The sequence below is a fragment of the Cucurbita maxima genome, unplaced genomic scaffold, assembly GCF_002738345.1.
Source record: "Cucurbita maxima cultivar Rimu unplaced genomic scaffold, Cmax_1.0 Cma_Scf00005, whole genome shotgun sequence".
Lineage (NCBI taxonomy): Eukaryota > Viridiplantae > Streptophyta > Magnoliopsida > Cucurbitales > Cucurbitaceae > Cucurbita > Cucurbita maxima.
This window is the reverse complement of record NW_019272021.1, coordinates 4,157,462-4,180,265: the sequence shown is the minus strand read 5'-3', so window position 1 is coordinate 4,180,265 and position 22,804 is coordinate 4,157,462. Positions and strand designations below refer to the sequence as shown.

Sequence of the window (22,804 nt, the reverse complement as noted above, 5' to 3'; positions counted from 1 at the left end):
GTAGAATTTATTGATATGTATATAATAGTAAATATAATACTTATCTCTATAATATTTTGAAAATGGTTCATATGATGATTGAAGATGGAATAATTTGAAGCTCTGAATTTTTCATTTACAAACAAACACACATGTCTAAAGTCCCATCTCTCAAGATAACCAGAAATTGAAACCTATTTCTCCACATAATTCAAACATAGACCACCAAAACTCCTAAGTTCATACAAACATCTTATCCAAATCTATGAACCAAAGGGGACCTCAGTGATTTAAAAAAGAAATCAAACTATGTTTACATCATTTAAAGCAACACATAATGTTTGCCATAGCTCTGTAAAACAAAACTATATACAAAAATCCAATAGAAGGAAGTTGGGAGCTGAGAAAGAGTGAAAGGGAAGGGAAATGAGAAACTGCAGATTTTGTAAGAGAGAGAAGAAGTAAATATGGTGCATACATAAGAATAAGATCAGATAATGAGAGCACCTACCACTTTAATGTCAACAAGACTTGGAACTGCTGCAACACAGAGAAAGCTAAGGGTCTTTGCTGTTTTCATCTACGTTGTTAATTGTGTTGTCCTTTTACCTTCACTTCTCTGTCAATCAAAGTTATGTTGCGTGGGGAAATGGGAGTGCTCTCTCTTCCCTTATTTGCAATTTTGCAAATAAGTTTACTTACTGTGGGGCTGTCTGAATCAAGTTGTCATCTTAACTACAAGCCTTTACTCAAGGATGATGATGATGCTTGGCCGCACGTCTACCTAAAGGTCATGGCCATTTTTGTTTAGAGAGAGAAGAGAAGAATGGTACTAACCAGGTCACATTATGTGGGTCATTCAATGCATAAGAGAGATAAGAAACAAATTTATTCTTTACGAAGCATTTGTTACTGATTCTAGGACTGGTAGCTAGGTTGTGACTACTCATCTAAAAACTTTTCATAGTATACTTTCAATTTTTTGAAATTTTTTGAAATTGTATAGATTATGAGCAAGTGCTTAAAAGTTCCATCAAGTACTTGAAAAGTCATTCAAAATAGGCCTTATGTTGGTGTGTTAGTTGTTTTTGTTACTACTTTTCCTAGTATTGTTCTAGGATTCACATTTGAAATCTTAATCGGTTTCAAAACCTGAAAACAGGTTACTTGATAAGAACAGCATTTTCTAGCATCTAAAATTTGGAGTTAAAAAAAAATGCTTGTAGGAAATAGACTACAAAGGCTAACGAACCTAACTTCAAAACTAAAATCTCTGTCAAAACCTAATAGAAAATGTAGGAGAAAAGGAATCTAGATGCCTGTGGCAAAGATCTCTCAATTTCCATAAAAGGAAAACCCTCATCGGACAAATCTTGGTATCCTTAATCCCTATTAACCATTCGTCATTAATGCCAGATAGAAGAGGAAGGGTTGCAACAAGGCAAGTTTGAATATACGGGCTGTGAATGAATGGAGGGGTCATCAATTGGGAGAAGATAATAGTATTATACATCGGGTGGAAAGAGAAAAATAACAATAAATCTTGAAATGTGCTACAGAGGAAGATTAAATAATGAGGTCAATCTAGATTAAAGAGGGAGTAGTTCAACAAATAAAAAAGACCATTTAATGCATGATGTTTTTAAATTTTAAAAGAGTTTCTGAGTTTCCAGGATATTTGTTGGGACAGAGTAAAACCTGGCAGCCTGCTTTTAAATTCCACTATAATTACGGGGAGAAAGCTAGGAAAGCTGCTACCCTTTTGTCATTTTCTTGATTGAGCAGTTCTCTTTACGAACTCTCTTCTTCAATATTATGTATATAACAATGCCATGGACTGATGGCTTGTCGACTTTATAGTTTCACTTTCAATCTCTCTTTCTGAACCAGAAGGTTTTTGGTGATTCATCTCTTTCTGAACTGGGACTTTCTCTCCAATGGCTGTAGTATGTTCTGAAGCAGCCTCACAACGACTCAGAGCACAGGTAAAATGCCTTCTCTTCCTAAGCAAGTTTTTAACTTTCTTTTAGTCGTTCTTCTCCTCAGGAATCTCTCAGCTCATCCCCTTCTTTCCTTTACAGGTTTGGGTCTTGAAAGTTTCTATTCACTGTGAAGGGTGCAAGAGGAAGGTTAAGAAGGTTCTTCAGAGCATTGATGGTACCATTTGATGTTGTTCACTTTAACTGTTTTCGGTTTCAAATGTGAGAAAATTAACCGACAGTCATGAACTAAACCATTATAATCAGCTGGAATGGAATTGTCAGTTTTCTTACGAGCCAAACATAGGAATAGGTACTTTTACAAGTGGCCCTTAGTCTAAATCTTTGGAAGTGATGACCTTCTTAATATTGTAGGTGTTTATACGACTATCATTGACTCAGACCAACAGAAAGTCACGGTCACTGGAAATGTTAGTCTTGAAAGGCTGACCAAGAGGTTGGCCAAAGCAGGTAAACATGCGGAAATATGGCCAGAAAAGCAAGGGGGAAAAGAGAAACAACTCATCAAGATGTTGGAGACTAACAAAGGAAACAGCCAAGAAAATGGAAGAAGTCCGGGTGCTAATAAAGCTTCAGCAAAGAAGGTTGGGTTTAAGGTAAGCCCTGTCGAGAACAAGCGTAAAGAACAGAATGAAAAGTCTAAGAATATTGAAAGCTCTTCCAGAAGGCCCTCGGCGGGGTCATCCGACTCCAAGGAGAATGCTATTGGACATGAGGGTTGTTCTCCAGACAAAGGTGGTGCAGGGAAAAGTGGTGAAAAGAAGGAAACAAAGGGGCAACCAGGCATTAGTGATAAATCAGGTTCAAACCACCAAAATGGACATGGGACACTCAATGTGGATCCAGATGTGGGCCACAAAAAGGCTAACCCACTGGCCCAACAAATATACACCGGTCCAAAAGGTTGTTTTGTCCCTCCACCTACTTTGGGGTTAAATTACAATGCGCCGCATTTAGGTAAAGGTCCTGAATTTCTTTACAATGTCCCACCGATTCCATCTTCATATTCAAATGATCAGACAGAAAATTACGAGGATCAAGCGAAGTCACAGGCCTACCTGGATTATTTTAGTGAAGAGAATGCCCATGGATGCTTCATCATGTGATCTACTAATATCCAGCCAATATCAAACCAAGGACAAAACAAGATGATTTGAAGTGCAGGTTTTAATGTTGTAAAACAGCTGAGGATGAGTATAGATGTACATGAGTGAGATCCTAAATGACAAGAAGGTTAACAAGTAGAAAAGTTTTGAAGGGTTGGGTGATTCTAATTTTTGGGTTAAAAGAACTTCAGGGTTAGTATGCTCTCTATCACGTGAAACTTTTTGCAGAAGCTATCTAATGACTCTGACTATTAAGTAATCTAGAAAAATATTCAATTTCAATTTCATCCCAAAAAGTAAATTGATTTGAAAATTTTCATCTTGAGATATTTTTTTTCTTGTTAGAACAAATCAATTTATATTACACCATGTACACTGTATATCCATACAGTATAATGCATTTTTGGTTACGCTTTCACTAACATTTTATTCTCCACTCAAATCCAAAACCCATCTGACATTAGCATCTAGAGCTAACTCGGCAAAAGGTAAATAGAGAAAATGACAAAAGAAATCAAAATAGTATGTAATTGCTAGAGTTTTTCCAGCATCTTGGACCCAAGCAATTCATAAGAAAACGATAATATTAGCATTCTCAGACCATTTTTGCCTAGTATTTTGTCCATCTTGGACCAACCAGTTTGCCAGTAAGTGTAATTTAGCAGCTATAACTAGTGAAAAGAGATGATGACAATTCCCTGTGATATTTACAGGCGAACTCAACAGGGGAGAAGGGAACCATAAACCATCACAATCACTAGGAAAGCCACATGTAAACAAAAGTCAATGCCTAAACCTGGAAATGTTCTTAGCAGTCAAGCCTTTGTGGGATCCAAAACTAAGTGAATATATCAAATAAGATGCAGAATCTTACAGACCCTACAAGAAGTCCACTAGTTTCATTTTTTTAACATGCACATTTAACTAAATGGAAGTGAAAAAACAAAACTACACTTTTTCAATATTAATATTGAAAAAGATAGTATAACGTTATCTTAGACATTGACCACAATGGAGAAGGAACAATGATATTGTGATTATTATTTCCGGTGATATCATTCAGACCCTAAGACAATCCTTCGAGGTTGGATCCAAACTTTAACTATTCTTCAATCTTTCAGCAAACCATCTCTAAGAACATGGAGACTTCACTATAATTAAAATGTATTTTATTGTAAAGGTACAAGAACCTGATTTGAGAACAAGAGGTTCATTGATCAGATTTTGAGATAAATAATGAAAAGAAATATAGGACCCTATCACAATCAATTGTCACTCACTCAGATAAATAAGGAATGACAACTACAACTACAGAGTACAAGTGTATAACTACGGAATAAAAATGAGCTAAAGCAAGCAAAAACAGCCAAATTTAAGCTTACATGCTAGTAGATGCCCTTGTGGTGCGCTGATTTGTTCCAAGGATGATTACAATAACAGTTACATCATCATGATATTTCCTTCTCCTGCCGGCTGGAATGGTAATTAATTCTTCCTTGCTAAAACCTATAAAACATAAATTTTTACATCATCAACACCGATGGATACAAATAGATAACTGAAATTGCAAATTATCAGCACAAAATTAGTCGACTTCTGAGCAAATTAATAAAACACCCCGTGTCTCATACCTTATTTATAGTTGATAAAGAAAATAAAAAAAATTTGGCGTATGGGTTTCAATAATACACAGGCTGACTTGTATACAAAGTTCAAGATGAGTCAAACTAGTACTAAAGGCTTCGTACTTATCTAAGCCTATAAAATGTACTGTGAAAGAAAATCGAATTAATCTATAAGAAAACCCATGATAAAATAAGCATTATAACAATACTAATTAAATTAAATTGAAAGTCGAAATAACATGAGTACAATGTCCCCAGCCGGCCAAATGGCAGATGTGAAGATCTGTGTTTTCACTGAACTTGTACTCGACGCCAGTATCCTTTAATATTGACTAGATTGTATAATATTAAAGGAAAGCTCTCCAAAAAAAGTATCCCAGGTGAAAACAGTTAGGAGGATATTATCTTACAGCAGCAAGGGTACTCCAAAGTCCAACCTCAACTTGTTCCCATAGTATTAGTCTTTTAGTCGGGAGTTAAATGATAGCAATAGACCCTAGTCTTCTATGTTCTCTTTCCCAATAGTGTCAAAAAAAATTTAATGTTATATCTTCTAACAAAGATTGGAGAATTCACCTTCTGTTGAAGGGAAAGCTCAACTTTAGATACATAAGAAGCTTCTGCCATAAAAAATTAACAACAAAACAAACTGAAAAGTCGACTTCAGCTAGCTGCTAAGAAAATCATATATGATTAAGTTCAACTCTCTAAATTAAACCATGGTCAACATACGACATTAAATGTAAGCATTAAAGTTTGTCCTTTTTTTTTTTTTTTTTCTCTTTTGTCGTGCATTCATGATAATATCATGCCAAAGATAAGTCAATAAAAAGAAAAAATTTACTTCCATAAATGTAATTTGGGAAACGATTCAAACATTTTACAGAAATCGATTTGGAGTTCACCTGCGCAATCAGCTGCTTTCAATAGGAGCTGCTCCAGTAAAAATTTTGCAGGATCACCGGTAGGGTTGCTCAAGATATATGAACGGACAAGGTTCACTGCTTCCTCATTGCCAAAAAAGTCAAACAAACCATCACTTCCAACTATAACAAAGCAATCTGATTTTGATATCCTATGGATAGACAATGCCGGTTGAGTGGAAACATAGGGAGGGCTTATTAGGCTAGGAACTCGAAGAATACCCATCAAAGCATCATTAAACTTTTTCTGCAGAGGAAATAAATTTATAATAATCAACTTATGATGGACTAAAATAATTTCCAGCAATACAGACTAGGTTACCTGCTTCACTCAGAAATGAATATCATTTTTAGTATAGATAACACATCAACTTCATTCTGAAAATTTATGTCCTATATACAATAAAGTAGTCATGCATATTGATTTTTTTGTCCAGAACATAAATGGACATGACAAAGCTATCCTAAAATATCAAGCAGGTATTACTGTTTAGCATGAATACTTAAGACAGCAATAAACAATTCAATTTAGTTTAGCAACCTGCATCCTTTATTATTATTATTATCTTTTTACAGAAGCAACCTGAATAATTACTAGCATATTTAGACAGTGCCTCTATTTTATTTATTAAATTCTATACACTACACAAACAGAGAATGATTTCGTGTTATATGAGATTATGGCCATACTGACATGCACGGAATGTATAACTGTAACCTACCGACTTCAAGTAGCCAACTCCAAAAGCACGAGTCACCTTTAGTTTTCCTTTAACTTTCCCACCGATAATGATTGTCGGATCATCAGGATGATCATGATGTAGCCATGCTCTTTCAAGTTCATTATCCACAGTGTGACTCTCAGTGAGCTGGACAGCTTTCAGTCCCCCATCTCCTCTCACGTCAAGGGTAGCTAGTACTGCTCTACTATCACCCAAATTTAGCGTGTATAAATCCTTTCCATGAAGAAGAACAACTAAAACACATGATCCAACAGAGACTAAATCAGGACGATCCTCCATTTCCTGTTCAACCATGTGCAGAAAATCATTCTCTGCTTGACTAAGAGCACGCTGGAGGCTATCAAGCACCCCATGCCTCAGAGGATAGTTAGTCATTCCTGCTTTGGCATATGAATGGTTCTCGAATACACTGTGGATATCTGAAGCATTATTACTATTGTTTTTCAAAGGAGAAAATCTTTCATGAGTAATGCTACCATCATCCAGAGGATGTGAATTATCCATCTCCAAACCGTCGGAGGCTTCATTCTTAGCTTCCCAATCTAGTAGGTTAAAATAAAATACGATGGTTTCATACAATGTGCCAGCAAGAAAATCAGCTGCATCTCTTCCATTAAAACCATCATAAATTCCACAAAATAGCCATCCATTTTCTTCAGAACAAACAGCTTGGACCCTGTCCTCACCGGCAGCTCCACCTGCCACTTGCACTTCCTTAACATTAAGGAAACCTTCACTTCCGGAAGGGGCACTCATGGATTTCGATAAGTATGAATCATAATCAGATGTTGGGGTAGATGGACTGCAACTTAAGTTTGACAGACTACTCTGCATCGACGTGGACAATATATCCAACCTTGAAAGAGTAGGTGATGAGGGAACCTTACGGAAGGAGTTAGGAGAGTCCCAAGTCGGAAGAATTTCTTCTCCTATTAACCCATTGCATATATTTGTGTTTGCTAGGGTAGCATTTGCACTCAAGGCAGCCCCAGATAAGCAAGAGAAACTGCTGATCCTTTGAAGTCCAGGCTGGATCTCAAACTTGTCGGAAACCTCACGGATTTCATCTATATTACCATTGCATTTATAACCAAAGCTAACTTCAAGTTCTCCCTCATGTTTTGTCGAAGCTTCGTGAAGCATAGTATATGACTGTTGCAACAAATACATTTCATTTTCAATGCTCGTTCATAATAAAAATGGAAAAGTTAGTTACTATGCAGCATTTTCAAATTTAGTCAGATATGAAAGGTCAAACTCGATTTCCTTTTCTATAGCACCAAATAAATTCAAACATAATTGAAATTTATACTTAAACAAACTGCAAACTGGGAGGGGCTCTGTAATGTATTAAACTCAGTATGTATAACATCAATCAATTGGCCAAGTTTTGATCATCTTTTGAGGGGTGCTAGTTTTCTTACTCCCTTTGGAGTTGTTGCTTTAGTTTGTTTGGGGCCACCAAGGAATGGAATAGGGATTGTCCCTCTGATTGATGAGATCATGATGAACTCTCTTTTTCAGGATAAAGGGAGAGTCTTGTGGCAGGCTTGTTGTTTCGCATTCTTGAGGGGAGTGTGGCTTGAGACAAATTGTAGGATTTTTAGAGGAGATGAGAGGTTTATAGAGAAAGTGTAGGAGGGCGTTAGATTTAATGCGTCTTTATGGACATACCGTTAATCGGAATTTTTGAAATTACTAGTTGGGTATCATTCTTTTGGATTTGAGTCATTTCTTGTAGTTCAGGACTCTTTTTGTAGGGTTATTTTTCTATGCCTTGCACATGCTTTCATTTTTTCACAATGAAAGCTTAGTTCCTTACCCATAAAAGGAAAAAGAAAATCAATCAATTGGCTGAAAATTGAAGTGTGCATCATTGCTATCGTGTTCAACTTATAGAAAATAAAAATCCACATTCCGGTTTCCTTTAGCTCTCTTTCATATTCAATTAGCCTAGCCCTCAGGAATCCGACTAAAACCAGTTATGATTACTAAAATATATGTTACCTTACCTAACCTTTCCTTTCCTTTGACGAACTAAATTTAACCATGCAAAGAAAAAAACCAAACAATGAAACAATAGCACAGTTCCGGAAACTACATGAGCAAGACAACTAAATACGAAGTGCTATTTCAGTGACAAATCTGGAACAGTCACAAGAACAATTAAATTCTCAACTTCAATCACGGTCACTGACAGACAGACGAACGGATTAGCTATGAACTTGAAACAAAAAGAAAAGAGGCAAAATAGACTAATCAAACTCACAGAAACTAACAGCATAGTGACAGTACAAAACAGATAACCATCGCATAAGGGAGAAACAAATCCTCTATATATATATATATATATATATATATATTCAAAGACAGAAAACAGAAAAACCTTCAAACCATAAAACAGCCGAGAATCAACCAAACAAACCAATTCAGACAAGAACAAAAAACAACACCCTAATTCAACACGCCGCGCAGCCGCCACAAAAACCAGAACACACGCTACAATAAACAAAACAAAATAAAACAATTCAACATACACACTTGCAAATAAACATTGCAACAAGCCAGCCGCCGGTATCGGCATCGATCATTAAAACGTCATTATCAAGCACACAGAAACAGAAACAGAGATGGCTGAAAATTGAAAGAAACAAGAGAAAAAACAAAAGAAAAAGAGAGAAGAAACTCACCCGAAGAGGAGGGAATCGAAGCAGATGAAGATCAAAAGAAATGAAAAGAAGAAGAAGTGAAGATAGACGAAATATGCATCTGTATCAGAGTGGAAGCAAAGACAAAAATGGAGAATCTGTAATCAAAGTGGTACATTAAAGGCAAACCCATTGGATGGCCACCAAGACGTTCCCCTAAATTTAGACTATTTTTAATATTCCGCTTTTTGTTTAATATTATTAAATATCTTATTATAACTGATTTTTGTTTTTCGTTTTAATATTTTAATTTCATATTTTTCGTTTAATTAAAATTATAGATTTTTATAACTAAATCTGTATAAACCATTTTTTATTAGTTTAAAAACTGGTCAAATATATATATATATATATTTTTTAATTATAAGATTTTGAATTTTAAACTTAGATAAATATATATATAATATTTCATATTATAAACTCATTTTTTTTATTTTTTGTTACATTAAACTATACTGGATGATATTGTAAAATAATAATTATATAAAATACATTTGATTGAGATTCAACCTAACTCTTAATTAAAATTATAGAAGAGAATGTCAAATATGTTGATATTGGGCCCACTAAATTACATTTAAATCAAGGGGCAAATTTGGAATGGTATGGCTTTTCAGTCACGGAAAGAACAATTAGTTTAATATAACAAAAATTAAAAAGATAAATCCTAATGAAATTCTAAGAATTTAAAAAATAAAAATAAATATTTTCTTCCCTCTTTAATTTTTTTTTTAATGAATAAAAATGGAGGATTTAAAACTAGTGATAGTTAGAAGTGACCAATTTTAAAATTTATTTATTTTGTAGTCTATAAGTAAACATTAATTATTAATTTTTAGTATGAGACATAACTTTCATGGTAAATTTAATAAATAATATAAATATAAATCTTATACACCATTTTTATAAGGATTTTCTATACACCTTTTATAAATATAAATATTTGGAGTTTCATTATTGAGTCAGTGACTCAAATAACTTATCGTTCACAATTCAATACTCTATTTTTCCGTCCTCAAATTCATTTGTAACCGTTAAAAAAAACCATATCTATTCACCATAAACGGTCACATTAATAACTAAAACATAATTTACTACTATCTATTATAATTAAATGTGTTAATCTAACAAAAAAAAAAAAAAAAAAATCTCACCTGCAAACTGTTGAAACTAATAATAGCTAATAATAGAATTTGAATTAGCAGAGAAGAAGAAGGTGAATTCAAATTCATCCACAAAAATCTCAACCAATTCCGAGAATCCCCTATAAAAGGACCTCCCTCCCCATCACTCAAATCACTCCTCCTCTCAATCTCAATTCAGTTTTCTGTTGTCACCAACAACTGGTATCAGAGCAATCTTGCAGCAGCAAAAATGGCAGCAGAAAAACAAGTTGACCTCTCAATCTCAATTCAGTTTTCTGTTGTCACCAACAACTGGTATCAGAGCAATCTTGCAGCAGCAAAAATGGCAGCAGAAAAACAAGTTGAGAACTACGTTCAGCCCGCCATCCCGAGGTTCGACGGTCACTATGATCATTGGGCGATGTTGATGGAAAATTTTCTCAGATCAAAGGAGTTCTTTGATATGGTGGAAACAGGTTATGAAGAGCCAAATGAAGGCGAGGTACTCTCAGCTGATCGACAACAACTGTTGACAGCATCGAAGTTGAAGGACCTGAAGGTCAAGAACTATTTATTTCAGTCTATTGATAGGACTATCTTGGAAACAATGCTTCAGAAGAAGACATCCAAGGAAATTTGGGACTCTATGAGGAGGAAGTATCAAGGCTCAACGAGAGTAAAACGTGCTCAACTACAGGCAGTTAGGAGAGACTTTGAAATTCTCCAAATGCAAAAGGGAGAAACAGTGAATGATTATATTGGCAAGGTTATAAGTCTTGCAAGTAAAATGAGGATGCATGGTGGTTCAATCACAGATGTTGCGGTCGTAGAAAAGATTTTGCGATCACTAACACCAAAGTTCGATTACATTGTATGTTCTATCGAAGAAGCAAACAATGTCGAGGAAATGCAAATAGATGAACTCCAAAGCTCCTTGTTAGTACATGAGCAGAGACTCAATCGTACAAGTGCAATAGAGGAGATGACAACCTTAAAGATATCCACACCAAGTGAAACTTCAAGCTCTAGAGGTAGAGGACAAAGAAGAGGCAGAGGTCGTGAGAGAGGCAGTCGAGAAAGAAGTGGAGATGTTGGCAGATCAGCAGACCTAGTCAGAAACGATTATGACAACAAAGGCAAGAGACACTTTGACAAGTCTAAGGTGGAATGTTACAGATGTGGACGCCTTGGACATTACAAAAATGAATGCTATACCAGGCTCCAAAAGAAGAAAAGAAATCAATCAAATTTTGTGGAGAGAAGAGAAGAAGAAACATTATTAATGTCATTCCATGCTATAAAGGTTGCAGATCAAGGTGTATGGGTCGTAGACTCTGGATGCAGCAATCATATGACAGGTTGTAAGGAATTCTTCTCAACTTTAGATGAAAATTTTCATAATACGGTCTCTCTTGACAACAATTCATCTCTCCAAGTGATGGGGAAAGGAACCGTAGATATCAAGACTCAACGACAGAAGCAGAATTTGTGGCAGCAGCAGCATGCTCGTGCCAAGCAATTTGGTTAAGAAAAATGCTTGAAATTCTTAATCAGAAGCAACCAAGTACGACGGTTATATATTGTGATAATATGTCTGTCAACTATTAAGTTGTCTAAAAATCCTGTGTTGCATGAAAGGAGCAAGCACATCGATGTTCGATTTCATTTCTTGCGTGATCTGTGTAAAGAAGGCATTATTGAACTCAACTTTTGTCGAAGTGATGAACAAATCGCAGACCTATTCACAAAGCCCTTGAAACAACCATTGTTCGAGAAGCTCAGAAGAAAGATGGGGATATGCAGAATCCAAGATGTATATCAAGAAGATGAAGTGAAGTCCTAAACTGATTTCCGCAGAATTCAGTTTAAGGGAGGGTGTTGAAACTAATAATAGCTAATAATAGAATTTGAATTAGTTACGGAAGAGAAGGAGGAGGTGAATTCAAATTCATCCACAAAATCATCTACAAAAATCTCCACAAAAATCTCAACCAATTCCGAGAATCCCCTATAAAAGGACCTCCCTCCCCATCACTCAAATCACTCCTCTCAATCTCAATTCAGTTTTCTGTTGTCACCAACACAAACTATTAGAATTTCTTGTTTTCCAAACATTCGACCCAACAAAAAAAAAACTAACACGGTTTGAGTTGAATAGTCCAAATTAGTATACCCGCTACATTTTCATGGCCCATGTACCGACTCAGAAGTAGTTGAGTTTGCATTTGAAGAAACTATATAACTACGAGGGGGGTTGAAATTTGTATCTTTACCCTTGAAAACTTTGATATAGGGATGAACCAGAATAGCACAATCTTCTAAATCTTCTATTGTTGATGCACTTCAAGTTCTTCTTCTGCCAGAGCCGATCCACTGCACTGTCACCATCTCCCTACACAATATAAAAGAAAGCACCACAAGTATGTAAGAGAACAATTTTTGTTTGTCGGCCCAATGATTATGAGGAACCAAATAAAGAACATGAAAACTGAAGATTATGACAAACTGATATGGGGCCAGAGATAGTACAAGCGGTGATAGGAAGCGCATCATTCTCACATCATAGGGATTCATTGAACTTTATAGCAAGATTCAAGACAGCTGCACGAAAAATAACTGGCAGCATCAATGTCATATCCAAAGGACAGAAAAATTTTGAGCAATGACTGATTATCCTTGCAACAATGGCTGCTCTCACCGTTTAAGAGGAAGCTAGGACAAAGGCAGATCACAAAAAGACCACATGAGACTCAATTTTTGTGAGGTTTCACATCGATTGGGGAGAGGAACAAAGCATTCATTCAATTAGGCCTTGCAGACGCGTTTTAAAAACTTTGAAGGGAAGCCAGAAAGGAAAAGCCCAAAGAAGACTATATCTATTGGTAGTGGGATTGGACTGTTACAAATGATATTAGAACCAGACACCGAGTGATGTGCCAGCGAGAAGGCTGAGCCCCGAAGGGGGTGGACATGAGGCAGTGTACCAACAAGGACGCTAGCCCCAAAGGGGGAGTGGACTGGTGGGGGGTCGATTGGAGAAGGCTGAACCCTGAAGGGGGTGGACATGAGGCAGTGTACCAGCAAGGACGCTGGCCCCAAAGGGAGAGTGGACTGGTGGGGGGTCGATTGGAGAAGGGAAGCGTGCCAGCGAGGACACTGGACCCCGAAGGGAGGTGGATTGTGGGATCCCATATCAATTGGGGAGAAAAACAAAGTTTTATAAGAGTGTGAAAATCTCTCTGTAGTAGACGCATTTTAAAAATTTTAAAAGAATAGAACAATATCGGCTAGCAATGGGTTTGACCATTACAATTTTACAGGCTTCTACCCATGCCTCTCATCTTCTTTTAGTGCATTTTGATTATTTTCTATAGAATGTAGTTTAGCATGTTCAAAACTTCTTTACTTTAGCTATGATTTAGTCTAACTATAAATCTGCTGTATTCTTAGTCAAATTAGCTTCAATTAGGACAGCAGCTTATAAACTAAGTGCTTCACAATGTAACAGGAAACAACAATCACAGATGAATGAATGAATAAACGTGTTTGTTGTTGTATATAAAAACACAGCCAGCAGAAGAAGAATAAGCCATGCTCAATAGTCAATTGCATACCCTTTCTCTAAGAGAACTAAGATCAAACACCGACGGATGAAATCATAAGCAAGTTCAGTTCAATGGACTTAAAAATACCTAAACAATCCTGAGTCGAAGTAAACTAATATGTATTGTTCCAAGTCAATGATCGAATGGATTACAGATTAGACCGCATCCTACCGCTACAAATCCAACAATAATGAGAAGCAAAGGACAATCACCTGGGCCTGAAGGAAACCACAGAGAGCAAAAGTGGAAAACTGGCCGGTGTAGATGCCATTTTCATCCAAATGCCAAATGTCGATTCGTTGCGGAACTGCATCAACGACACAATAAGCCATGAATAAAGTACAATCCACATGAAACTTAGCGACAGAATCATCGGAAGCTAGATGATAATAATAAGATTACGAACCATTTAGCCCTGTGATTTTACCCTCCTCGTTCTGCATCTTGATAAGCGTATGAACTAATTGTTAAAGAATTAGAAAACCTGCGACCCGATCTATGTTTCGTAAGAACACATACAATTGCGATTTCCGATTCTGCCGTCTGGTAATGGAGGGAAAATCGATTCAAATTTGCAAGGAAAAAGAGGAAAAGATTCTTAAGAATACAGAGAGAAATCCAACCACTGCGAGGAAAACTAGCGATCCAAAAAAGGAAGGGCTTCTGAAGAAAGGATCAAATTTGAAACAGGTAGAGGGTACATAGCCTAGTTGGGTTGGATTGAAAGATGCTTTTACTCTTGTCAACTCAATCGAACCCTAAAAAATTTTCACAAACCAACCGAACCCTCTACCTGTCCCTTCACTAGTATTACCATCCATTATTGTTATTGAGTTATTCAAACGCAGTAAACAAAGACGAAAGCGAAACTCTTTGACGGAATATATAATTTCTTGCTACGGAGCGCGTAAAGGAGTTGTGGTCACACGAGGATCTCTACGTACTTGTCTAGTCCAGGACAAGATCTTCCGATCTGCGTGCGTGGGAGCAGCTCAAACAAAGAAGAGTCAGGTCTGAGCTACATACAAGTATAGCCAAAGAAAGATGAGACGGGACAGACGGTCAGAGGCTGCAGCGGGACTACCATAGGAAAGCCCGCCCCCTCTAGAACTGTAAAGAAAGCAGAATGCAGCTCTCTCTTTTCGTCAGGTTACGGTTCAGGACAGTTAAAGAAAAGAGAACGAATGAATTTCATATGCGAGTGAAGGAGCGGATCAGCCAGCTCCCATTCTTATACATGTCATAAGACGTCCACAACAAAAAAAAATTGTAATATCTTAACCTTTGGAATGGATTACTCTAAAAAGTAAAGAAAATATAAGGAAATGATAGATCATTAAAATAAAAAACAATAAAAATAATTAGTTTAAAATACCATCCTTATCTAAAAAATATTGTAAAAATATTTTGCTTACATTGAAATAGATTTACTATTATCATTATACCAGGTTCGAGGTCCTAAATGGCAGATAATAAATATATTATAATTTAGAACCACAAAAAAAAAAATTAAATTTATTGAAATTAACTTTTTATTCAACCATTATGGTTTAAAATTACTCAAATACAGGAATATTAAACACTATATGCGTTTAAAATAAATATAAGTATAAATCATATTCAATAACCTATCATAAACCAGATGGTTATATCTTAGAACAGAATTTGGATTTATTTCAATTCTATTACATCAGTCATTCAAGAAAATTACTACTTTTGAATTGCATTTCTACGAAAAGCTATCAAGTTCTTCGTCTCTATACTCTGTAATGTTTCTTTTCTGGCTTTTTTCAGTATCTTGCTTGTTCCTCCGAGGTAGCTTCGTTTATTATTGTTTGCAGATGAAACTTGACAAACTTTTGTGTGTACTTTTGGCTTCTTCAAAACCTTACTCGACGGCGATATCTCACATATCTTTACTTGACGGCTCTGTTTTCGAGCTTTTTCATTTTGGCAGTTTCGTATATATCGTTTCTCAACTTCTACCGCCTTATCTTCTAATTCTTTTATCTTCAGCTCGTACATTTGCTTCCATCTGAACGATTCCTTATGCTTCATCCTATCAACAACACAGTTGACATCATCCTTACCGAACTTTCTTTCGTAGAAAGTTTTCCATAATTTGTTTGTTATGGGAGTGAGGTCTCTTCCTTTCGAACAGTTCTCTATATGCATTAGTTGGTCGACGGTGCAATGCGGCAAAATATGTTCAAGGAAATTTAGATCGGTTTGGCCAACATCTCCAAGAAATCTCAAGCTGTCTATGGCTTTGTTTACTTGTTCAGACATTGTTTGGCAGACTCAAGAGGGCACGGGTTTAGCCCTAGTTTAAGTTTGAAGTAGATGACTAAAGCTTATACACTATCCTCCTTTTATAGTTATATTCTATTTTGCGGTTAGAATTTCAAACCGTAACTTAAAATATTTATATATCTAAAATTATCTAAATCTACATTCTTACTATTTTTAAATTATTTTTAAAATATTTAAATATATTCATTCTTACTAAAACATCTAAAATATGGTGATAGAATTATTTAATTTAATTCAATTTTTTTTCTTTTTTTAATTTTAATTTCATTTTATTCTTATAATTAAGTATAAATATCAAAATTCAACCCCTAAATTTAAATTTTAATATTTTATAAATACTTTATTACAGTAAATATTTAAAACAAAATAATCTTACGCAACTCCAAACTGCCAAATGGCATGTTGAAAATGAAGCTATCAACCACTTGGCTTTGACTTTGACTTTAGTTGGATCCCACAAATTCACAGCTGGCACTCACACGTCATTTGCCACATAACCATGTGAAATTAATAAATGTATCCCAAATAAAATCACATCTCTTTTTTTATAGAAATAATTTAATTAATTTACAGCTGGCACTTCTTATCATTCCATATTAATCTATAAATTTTCATCTTTATTTCATTTCAATTTTATTTTAAAATTTGTTTTATTTTCCAAATTTTGCAATAAAAAATATTTTTTCCGTTCAGAAATTATATAATAAAATTTAGTTTTAAAATATAAAATATAAAAGTCATGATTCACGTAAAGGAAGAAATAATTACTAAAAAGAAAATAAAATGTTAAAAAAGGAAAAGTAAAGTAATAATAATAATAATAATTATTATAATAATAATATAAAGGTGGGTCCCACAAGATAGGCAAAATCCTTGATAATTACGAAATTGCCATGGAGAAGCAAAAAAGAAGGCGAAAAACAATGTCTGAATACAAGGAAGCGCATTCTTTGTAAATCGCGTTGTTCTCTTCAGACTTTCTCTTCCTTCTTCCACCGACTCCGAGAAACCCTCTTCTTTGTCGATCCTTTGTTCTTTGCATTTCAGATCGAAATTAAAATCCAGTTTCAATTTCAAATCCATATCCGAATCTCCATTGCCATTTACATTCCAGATTGATTTTGAATTCTTCTGCTGTTTCTGTTCAAGGTTCTCATCTCGGAATCTGAGAAGATGATCGAGCGCATTCTCGGCCCCATCCGTCTCCGCCGGATCCAGAGGGCCTTCCGCCACAGCGCCGTCACTGTTCTTTGTCTCTTCCTCACTGTCGTTGTCCTCCGCGGTACTGTCGGTGCCGGTAAGTTCGGCACTCCCGAGCAGGACTTCAAGGAGATCCGCGACCATTTCTCCTCTCGCGGTCGTCGCGTTGAGCCTCGCCGTGTTCTTGAAGAGGTCCAGCCGGAGACTACTGACAAGCCGGCTGACCAGTCCAACAATTACGCCACGTTCGATATTTCGAAGATTTTGGTGGATGAAGGTGAGGATGAGAAGCCCGATCCGAGTAAACCCTACAGTCTCGGTCCTAAAATATCCGATTGGGATCAACAGCGAGCTCAATGGCTGAAGAACAACCCTGATTTCCCTAATTTCATTGGACCTAATAAGCCCCGAGTTCTTTTGGTTACTGGATCCTCCCCAAAGCCCTGTGAGAATCCTGTTGGTGACCATTACCTTCTGAAATCGATTAAGAACAAGATCGATTATTGTAGGCTCCATGGGATTGAGATTTTTTACAATATGGCGCTTCTTGATGCTGAAATGGCTGGTTTCTGGGCTAAGCTTCCATTGATTAGGAAGCTTTTGCTGTCCCACCCGGAGGTTGAGTTCCTATGGTGGATGGACAGTGATGCTATGTTCACTGATATGGCTTTTGAGGTTCCATGGGAAAGGTATAAGGATCATAACTTTGTGATGCACGGATGGAATGAGATGATTTATGATCAGAAGAATTGGATTGGGCTGAACACCGGAAGTTTTCTTCTGAGGAATTGCCAATGGTCGCTGGACATTCTCGATGCCTGGGCGCCAATGGGGCCGAAGGGCAAGATTAGAGATGAAGCTGGGAAGATCCTGACCAGAGAGCTGAAGGGCAGACCAGTTTTCGAAGCTGATGATCAGTCAGCTATGGTTTATCTGCTGGCAACTCAAAGAGATCAATGGGGGAACAAAGTATACCTTGAGAATGGGTACTATCTACACGGATATTGGGGCATTCTGGTTGATCGATATGAGGAGATGATCGAGAATCACCATCCGGGGCTTGGCGATCACCGATGGCCTCTCGTCACCCATTTCGTCGGGTGCAAGCCGTGCGGGAAGTTCGGAGATTACCCAGTAGAAAGATGCCTGAAACAAATGGACAGAGCATACAACTTTGGGGACAATCAGATTCTACAAATCTACGGCTTTACACACAAATCACTGGCCAGTAGGAGAGTGAAGCGGGTTAGGAACGAAACGAGCAATCCGTTGGAGGTGAAGGATGAACTCGGGTTGCTTCATCCAGCATTCAAAGCTGTGAAGGTATCATCATCTTCTTGATAGCCATTATAATACAGTGTTCAAAATCGTATGGTTTTGGTATTTATTTATCAGTTACTAATAATGTGGGAGATTTGTAAACTTTTTTTGGGTTCAAAATCTGCGTTTTTGATGTCTAAATTTCATTGATTTTTAGAAGGCTTTCTTCTTCTTTGTAATGGAAAATCTGAGAGATTATCTGTTTTTTTTTCTTCTTTTCTTTTTTTGGGTTAAAAGCATTATCTAATTTTGAGTTACAATAAAGTCTAAATTTCGTTAATTCTCCTATTTGTGTAATAAAAATTCATTACCAATCTTTTAGGAGGAACACAATAAAACCCAACTCTGTAATTAATGCTCATGATTAATAGGGGACTAATTGAAGAATTTTGAAGTTAGAAACCTCAAGCTTTGAATAAAGAGAAATAAAATTAGGGCACTTTTTAAGTTAATATAAATCAAATAATGTTTTTTAATTATTGAGGTTCATGTCCAAATTAATTTGGGCTTTATTTCTACTTCCAAATATTAAATTTACAGCTTTGCCATAACATGGACAAAGATTAAAATAAAATGTTCTTTAGAAAATAATTATTCGATCAGGCTTTGTTCAATTCTTCAGCTGAAAATCTACCGAACTGTTCAGCTCAGCTGCATAATCTCAGTCTGAGCCTACTAAAAAATGTATCATAATTAATGTCATCAGTGAAATTTAATAGAAAATAATATACAACACCATCTCAAAAATGGAGACACCTTCAGGAATCTCAGCTGACTGCCGCCATAGCTGGTTCTGGGTGGCTAGCAACGACATCGAAACACCGCTTGCAGAGAGTTGGATGTTCTGGGAACGACCCGACTCGTAACGAAAAGTTCCAACATCTTTCACACTTGGAACCTTCAGCACGAGACACACCAATCCAGACTTGGCTGCCTTCAATGAGACACTCTCCAGTGTATGGTGTGTTCTCTGTCAGCTCATTCTCTATGGCTCGATGAACCTCAACCTGTGTATGCCATTTCCAAAACACGACTATCAAAATGTTGTCCTAAAGCTGATGATTATGAAAACTGGATCACATTACTAACTATTCATAACCGAACAATCACCGAGTCAAAGGCTTCGGTTTTGATCTAAACAAGATTTCCATAACAAGAAACTACAATATGTACTTTCATGGATCGAGGAAGAACGTAGCCTTGACTTAATCCTTCCTTCTTATTTATCCGTTGAAACCAAAGAACTTTGACTCCCAACAATCACCAAGTCAAAGGCTTGGGTTTCAATCTAAACAAGATTACCATAACTAATATGTACTTTATAGATTGAGGAAGAACTTAGCCCTGGCTCCATCTTTCCTTCTTATTTATCCGTTGAAACCAAAGAACTTTGACTCCCAACAATCACCAAGTCAAAGGCTTGGATTTTGATCTAAACAAGATTTCCATAACAAGAAACTACAATATGTACTTTCATGGATCGAGGAAGAACGTAGCCCAGACTACATCTTTCCTTCTTATTTATCCGTTGAAATCAAAGAACTTTGACTCCAAAAAATTATCCAAGGAAAGTAGGAGGGCATAAGTAGGACAACATGATAGTGATATACATTAATACACACGTCCTTCGACTTGAGGCAATGGAACAATGAATCATGGCACTTAAAACACTATACCCAATAAGCTATAGTTTATGCCTTTGTAAAAGAAAAACCTTGTTAGGATTACCTGAGATGTAATAAATATTCTTTGCAAAGTGTCTGCGTCGTGGTTGGATTCACACATTTCACACAACTTAGTAGCCAGACCATCTCCTGAGACATGTAGATGGACTTTAGCCTCTAAGCTCGAACCAATCAATTTCCCAGTTCGAGCAACCTCGAGGACTTTATTCACCTCGGTTCTTAGCTGATCAAAGTGCTAAATGGTTAGCGAATCTTCTCAGATCCGAGGTTCAATAATTTAGTTTAGTTCATATTCGTAGACAGTAAACCTTGTTTATAAGTTGTTATCAGAACTTCTGTAATTGTAAAGACATTAAATACCTCAAGAATATTTGCCCAGAAGTCAACTTCTTCTCTTGGAAGAGAAAGCCTAGTCTTATTTAAACTTGGCCACCTTGATTCAAAGACGAATTTTGCAGCAGAACCATCGTCGTTTGTATATTGGAAGGGTAAATTCTGCCACACATCCTCAGCCAAATGAGGCAATATTGGAGCAATTATTCTTGCTATGGAAACGATATGCGCTGCTAGAACTGTTTGACAACTTCTCCTAGTAAAACTCGTGGATCCCCTGAAATTGCCAACAAAATTAGCATTTTGCTTAAAGAAAAGAACCACTTGCATAAGGAATAAGTAAGATAAAAAGAGAAAACTTACCCGACATATAATCGATCTTTAGCAACGTCAAAGTAGAAATTTGATAGATCAACAATTACAAACCGTTGTATGATCTGAAAATGTGAAAAGTCCCATGGTGAAATTTCCACCAAATATACAAATTACCCAGGATTCGTTCTTAGCTCTAGAAAGCAAAGTAGATTTCAGAAGTCCACAAAACTTTTACACCATTTATAATGAAACAATAAGTCATAATTCAACGTTGTTTTTGGACATTTTGCTGGGTAGCTTTCCCAATGTAAAAGTCCTTAAGAATCATGTCAATATTTGGAAGTATAAGTCCTCATAGAGTCATGTCGATCATGCCGTTAATGTCATTGATAAGCTGGAAGAGTCCTTGAATATAAATCAAGCCTTCAGGAACCAAAGGCTGAATCTAAGCATCCATTGGATGACACTTCTCCAGGATATCCGTAAGAATTATTAAATATAAGCTCAAATATGGGGATGAGAATTCAGTTTATCCACAAAGTTACAGCAACTAGAAGGAGGCAGAGCTTTATGAATAGATTGGTTTTAAAGTTGATACAATCTAGCAATACTGTTGGTTTATTTCCAAAGCGTGGCCATTTGAGTTATTCTCACAACCCTTGCCACCAGATTATGCTGATAATAATTAAAATTCAATGAATAAAATAATAAGATCATCAGAAGAAAAGTCACCTGAAAGATCTTAAAGAATTGATAGCTTTCATAGCTTTCTCTTATGTTGTTAATGATATTTTCAAGCTGAAACAATGCATGCTGGTCAATCCTTGGAAGATCCTGATATTGTACAGCATTTTCCTCCTGTCAATACAAACGATATTATTATTATGTAGATACATAAAAGAGAAAGGAGGCGAAAGAGTTGCTAATCTAAGTGCTGATTCAAGAAAGGGGAGAAAAAAAAAACAAAAGAATGCACCACAAGTCCTCTCTCTCTCTCTCTCTCCTACAAGGCATAAGCTAAGGAAAACATAAATGATTAAAATGAACTTACTGTCCAATCATGCAGATTTCCTAGAAGAAACCTTAATGTTCCTCGTAGCTTCCTATAAATATCTGACATTTGACGGAGAACTTGAGAACCAATCATCACATCACCGGTGTAGTCCACACTGGAAACCCAAAGGCGCAGGACATCTGCTCCATAGCCTGGGGCTTCCTGCCAGATACAAACAATAACAAAGCATCCAAGGGATTTAGTCCAGCCACTTTTAATGAGGAACCAGATATGAAAGTAGATCACTTTGAACCTTTTGATTCTTTCCTCCTTCAATCACAGACTTGGGATCAACTACATTACCCAAAGATTTGCTCATTTTCAGACCCTTCTCATCCAAAACAAATCCGTGAGTAATGACACTGGAATATGGAGCCTTCCCTGTTCCAAAGAAAGTCCAAAATTTTGAACATCGGATTAGCTCCAACATAGATTTGATTCCGTTATGCATACATGTCGAAAGAAATAGATTTCCATTTATATAACAGCAATTGACCATGTGGCAGGCTGCATTGCGATTGGTTTTGAAAGTTAAATAGATGGTTGATGGTTGGTTCACAATCTTCTTTACAAGGTTCGAAGTAGCTATTGGCTTCTCGTGTTTGGTGGTGTCTTATTCTTAGTGTGGGCATTTGCAAGCTCTCTAAGTCTTTCAGGCAAAGATAACGGAATGGTTTATTATTTTCATGGCTAATCTCTCCATCTTTATATTTGTTGTTAGGTATTTTTTTCATTTATTAGAAGTTTCTTGTTTAAAAAAGGTGGGGGGGG

The 22,804-nt window shown here is 36.3% G+C and overlaps 7 protein-coding genes and 1 long non-coding RNA gene across 10 annotated transcripts in view; 3 read left to right on the top strand and 5 right to left on the bottom strand.

The window, feature by feature from the left end:
- Nucleotides 1-78: 78 nt before the first annotated feature.
- LOC111479366 (probable protein phosphatase 2C 40) lies at nucleotides 79-9,232 on the bottom strand. Of its 3 annotated transcripts, XR_002717631.1 has the most exons (6): nucleotides 9,068-9,232; nucleotides 6,356-7,528; nucleotides 5,616-5,880; nucleotides 4,468-4,591; nucleotides 491-759; nucleotides 79-413 (listed from the first exon to the last, which is right to left on the bottom strand). XR_002717631.1 is itself a non-coding variant. In XM_023123984.1 (5 exons), the coding sequence occupies exons 2-5, from the start codon at nucleotides 7,517-7,519 to the stop codon at nucleotides 729-731; spliced, it is 1,584 nt and encodes a 527-aa protein (XP_022979752.1). In that variant the 5' UTR covers nucleotides 7,520-7,528; nucleotides 9,068-9,232; the 3' UTR covers nucleotides 79-728. The 3 variants fall into 3 exon arrangements, 2 of the variants coding, with proteins under 2 accessions (XP_022979752.1, XP_022979753.1); XM_023123984.1 differs by having other exon boundaries at nucleotides 79-759; XM_023123985.1 differs by having other exon boundaries at nucleotides 79-763; nucleotides 9,068-9,231.
- LOC111479537 lies at nucleotides 1,779-3,101 on the bottom strand. Its single transcript, XR_002717660.1, has 2 exons — nucleotides 3,038-3,101; nucleotides 1,779-2,086 (listed from the first exon to the last, which is right to left on the bottom strand). It is a non-coding gene; the product is annotated as an uncharacterized LOC111479537 (long non-coding RNA).
- On the top strand, nucleotides 1,873-4,461 carry LOC111479451 (heavy metal-associated isoprenylated plant protein 35-like). Its single transcript, XM_023124130.1, has 3 exons — nucleotides 1,873-1,964; nucleotides 2,061-2,136; nucleotides 2,334-4,461. Exons 1-3 carry the CDS (start codon nucleotides 1,917-1,919, stop codon nucleotides 3,083-3,085), a joined length of 876 nt encoding a protein of 291 aa, XP_022979898.1. The 5' UTR covers nucleotides 1,873-1,916; the 3' UTR covers nucleotides 3,086-4,461.
- A 1,319-nt stretch (nucleotides 9,233-10,551) lies between the features above and the next one.
- LOC111479253 lies at nucleotides 10,552-11,736 on the top strand. Its single transcript, XM_023123804.1, has 2 exons — nucleotides 10,552-11,370; nucleotides 11,512-11,736. Exons 1-2 carry the CDS (start codon nucleotides 10,552-10,554, stop codon nucleotides 11,734-11,736), a joined length of 1,044 nt encoding a protein of 347 aa, XP_022979572.1.
- A 423-nt stretch (nucleotides 11,737-12,159) lies between these two features.
- On the bottom strand, nucleotides 12,160-14,528 carry LOC111479524 (40S ribosomal protein S21-2-like). Its single transcript, XM_023124230.1, has 4 exons — nucleotides 14,437-14,528; nucleotides 14,220-14,356; nucleotides 14,026-14,120; nucleotides 12,160-12,600 (listed from the first exon to the last, which is right to left on the bottom strand). Exons 2-4 carry the CDS (start codon nucleotides 14,254-14,256, stop codon nucleotides 12,478-12,480), a joined length of 255 nt encoding a protein of 84 aa, XP_022979998.1. The 5' UTR covers nucleotides 14,257-14,356; nucleotides 14,437-14,528; the 3' UTR covers nucleotides 12,160-12,477.
- Nucleotides 14,529-15,523: 995 nt separating this feature from the next.
- Nucleotides 15,524-16,102, bottom strand: LOC111479252. The gene has a single exon (XM_023123803.1). The coding sequence runs from the start codon at nucleotides 16,100-16,102 to the stop codon at nucleotides 15,524-15,526; it is 579 nt and encodes a 192-aa protein (XP_022979571.1).
- A 943-nt stretch (nucleotides 16,103-17,045) lies between these two features.
- On the top strand, nucleotides 17,046-18,851 carry LOC111479383 (xyloglucan 6-xylosyltransferase 2). The gene has a single exon (XM_023124018.1). The coding sequence runs from the start codon at nucleotides 17,300-17,302 to the stop codon at nucleotides 18,665-18,667; it is 1,368 nt and encodes a 455-aa protein (XP_022979786.1). The 5' UTR covers nucleotides 17,046-17,299; the 3' UTR covers nucleotides 18,668-18,851.
- A 286-nt stretch (nucleotides 18,852-19,137) lies between these two features.
- The window catches only part of LOC111479329 (isoleucine--tRNA ligase, chloroplastic/mitochondrial), a 10,357-nt gene continuing 6,690 nt past the window's right edge, over nucleotides 19,138-22,804 (bottom strand). Inside the window, exons 16-22 of the mRNA XM_023123911.1 lie at nucleotides 22,287-22,414; nucleotides 22,031-22,195; nucleotides 21,712-21,837; nucleotides 21,028-21,101; nucleotides 20,692-20,941; nucleotides 20,375-20,554; nucleotides 19,138-19,653 (exon numbers count right to left, since the gene is read on the bottom strand). Coding sequence (XP_022979679.1) covers nucleotides 19,414-19,653; nucleotides 20,375-20,554; nucleotides 20,692-20,941; nucleotides 21,028-21,101; nucleotides 21,712-21,837; nucleotides 22,031-22,195; nucleotides 22,287-22,414 — 1,163 coding nt within the window. The 3' untranslated portion in view covers nucleotides 19,138-19,413. The remainder of the gene's footprint in view (nucleotides 19,654-20,374; nucleotides 20,555-20,691; nucleotides 20,942-21,027; nucleotides 21,102-21,711; nucleotides 21,838-22,030; nucleotides 22,196-22,286; nucleotides 22,415-22,804) is intronic.

Bases quoted from the DNA above. Each gene is read 5' to 3' on its own strand.
- LOC111479451 (XM_023124130.1), top strand. From the start codon at position 1,917: ATGGCTGTAGTATGTTCTGAAGCAGCCTCACAACGACTCAGAGCACAG. The intron at 1,965-2,060 runs GTAAAATGCCTT...TTTCCTTTACAG, and splicing joins CACAACGACTCAGAGCACAG to GTTTGGGTCTTGAAAGTTTC. The intron at 2,137-2,333 runs GTACCATTTGAT...TTAATATTGTAG, and splicing joins GGTTCTTCAGAGCATTGATG to GTGTTTATACGACTATCATT.
- LOC111479366 (XM_023123984.1), bottom strand. From the start codon at position 7,519: ATGCTTCACGAAGCTTCGACAAAACATGAGGGAGAACTTGAAGTTAGC. The intron at 5,881-6,355 runs GTAGGTTACAGT...TTTCCTCTGCAG, and splicing joins GAGTTGGCTACTTGAAGTCG to AAAAAGTTTAATGATGCTTT. The intron at 760-4,467 runs GTAAGCTTAAAT...ACCTTTAGGTAG, and splicing joins ACAAGGGCATCTACTAGCAT to ACGTGCGGCCAAGCATCATC.
- LOC111479253 (XM_023123804.1), top strand. From the start codon at position 10,552: ATGGCAGCAGAAAAACAAGTTGAGAACTACGTTCAGCCCGCCATCCCG. The intron at 11,371-11,511 runs GTGGAATGTTAC...CATGCTATAAAG, and splicing joins GACACTTTGACAAGTCTAAG to GTTGCAGATCAAGGTGTATG.
- LOC111479524 (XM_023124230.1), bottom strand. From the start codon at position 14,256: ATGCAGAACGAGGAGGGTAAAATCACAGGGCTAAATG. The intron at 14,121-14,219 runs GTTCGTAATCTT...TCGTTGATGCAG, and splicing joins TAAAATCACAGGGCTAAATG to TTCCGCAACGAATCGACATT. The intron at 12,601-14,025 runs GTGATTGTCCTT...TATATTGTGTAG, and splicing joins GTGGTTTCCTTCAGGCCCAG to GGAGATGGTGACAGTGCAGT.
- LOC111479252 (XM_023123803.1), bottom strand. From the start codon at position 16,102: ATGTCTGAACAAGTAAACAAAGCCATAGACAGCTTGAGATTTCTTGGA.
- LOC111479383 (XM_023124018.1), top strand. From the start codon at position 17,300: ATGATCGAGCGCATTCTCGGCCCCATCCGTCTCCGCCGGATCCAGAGG.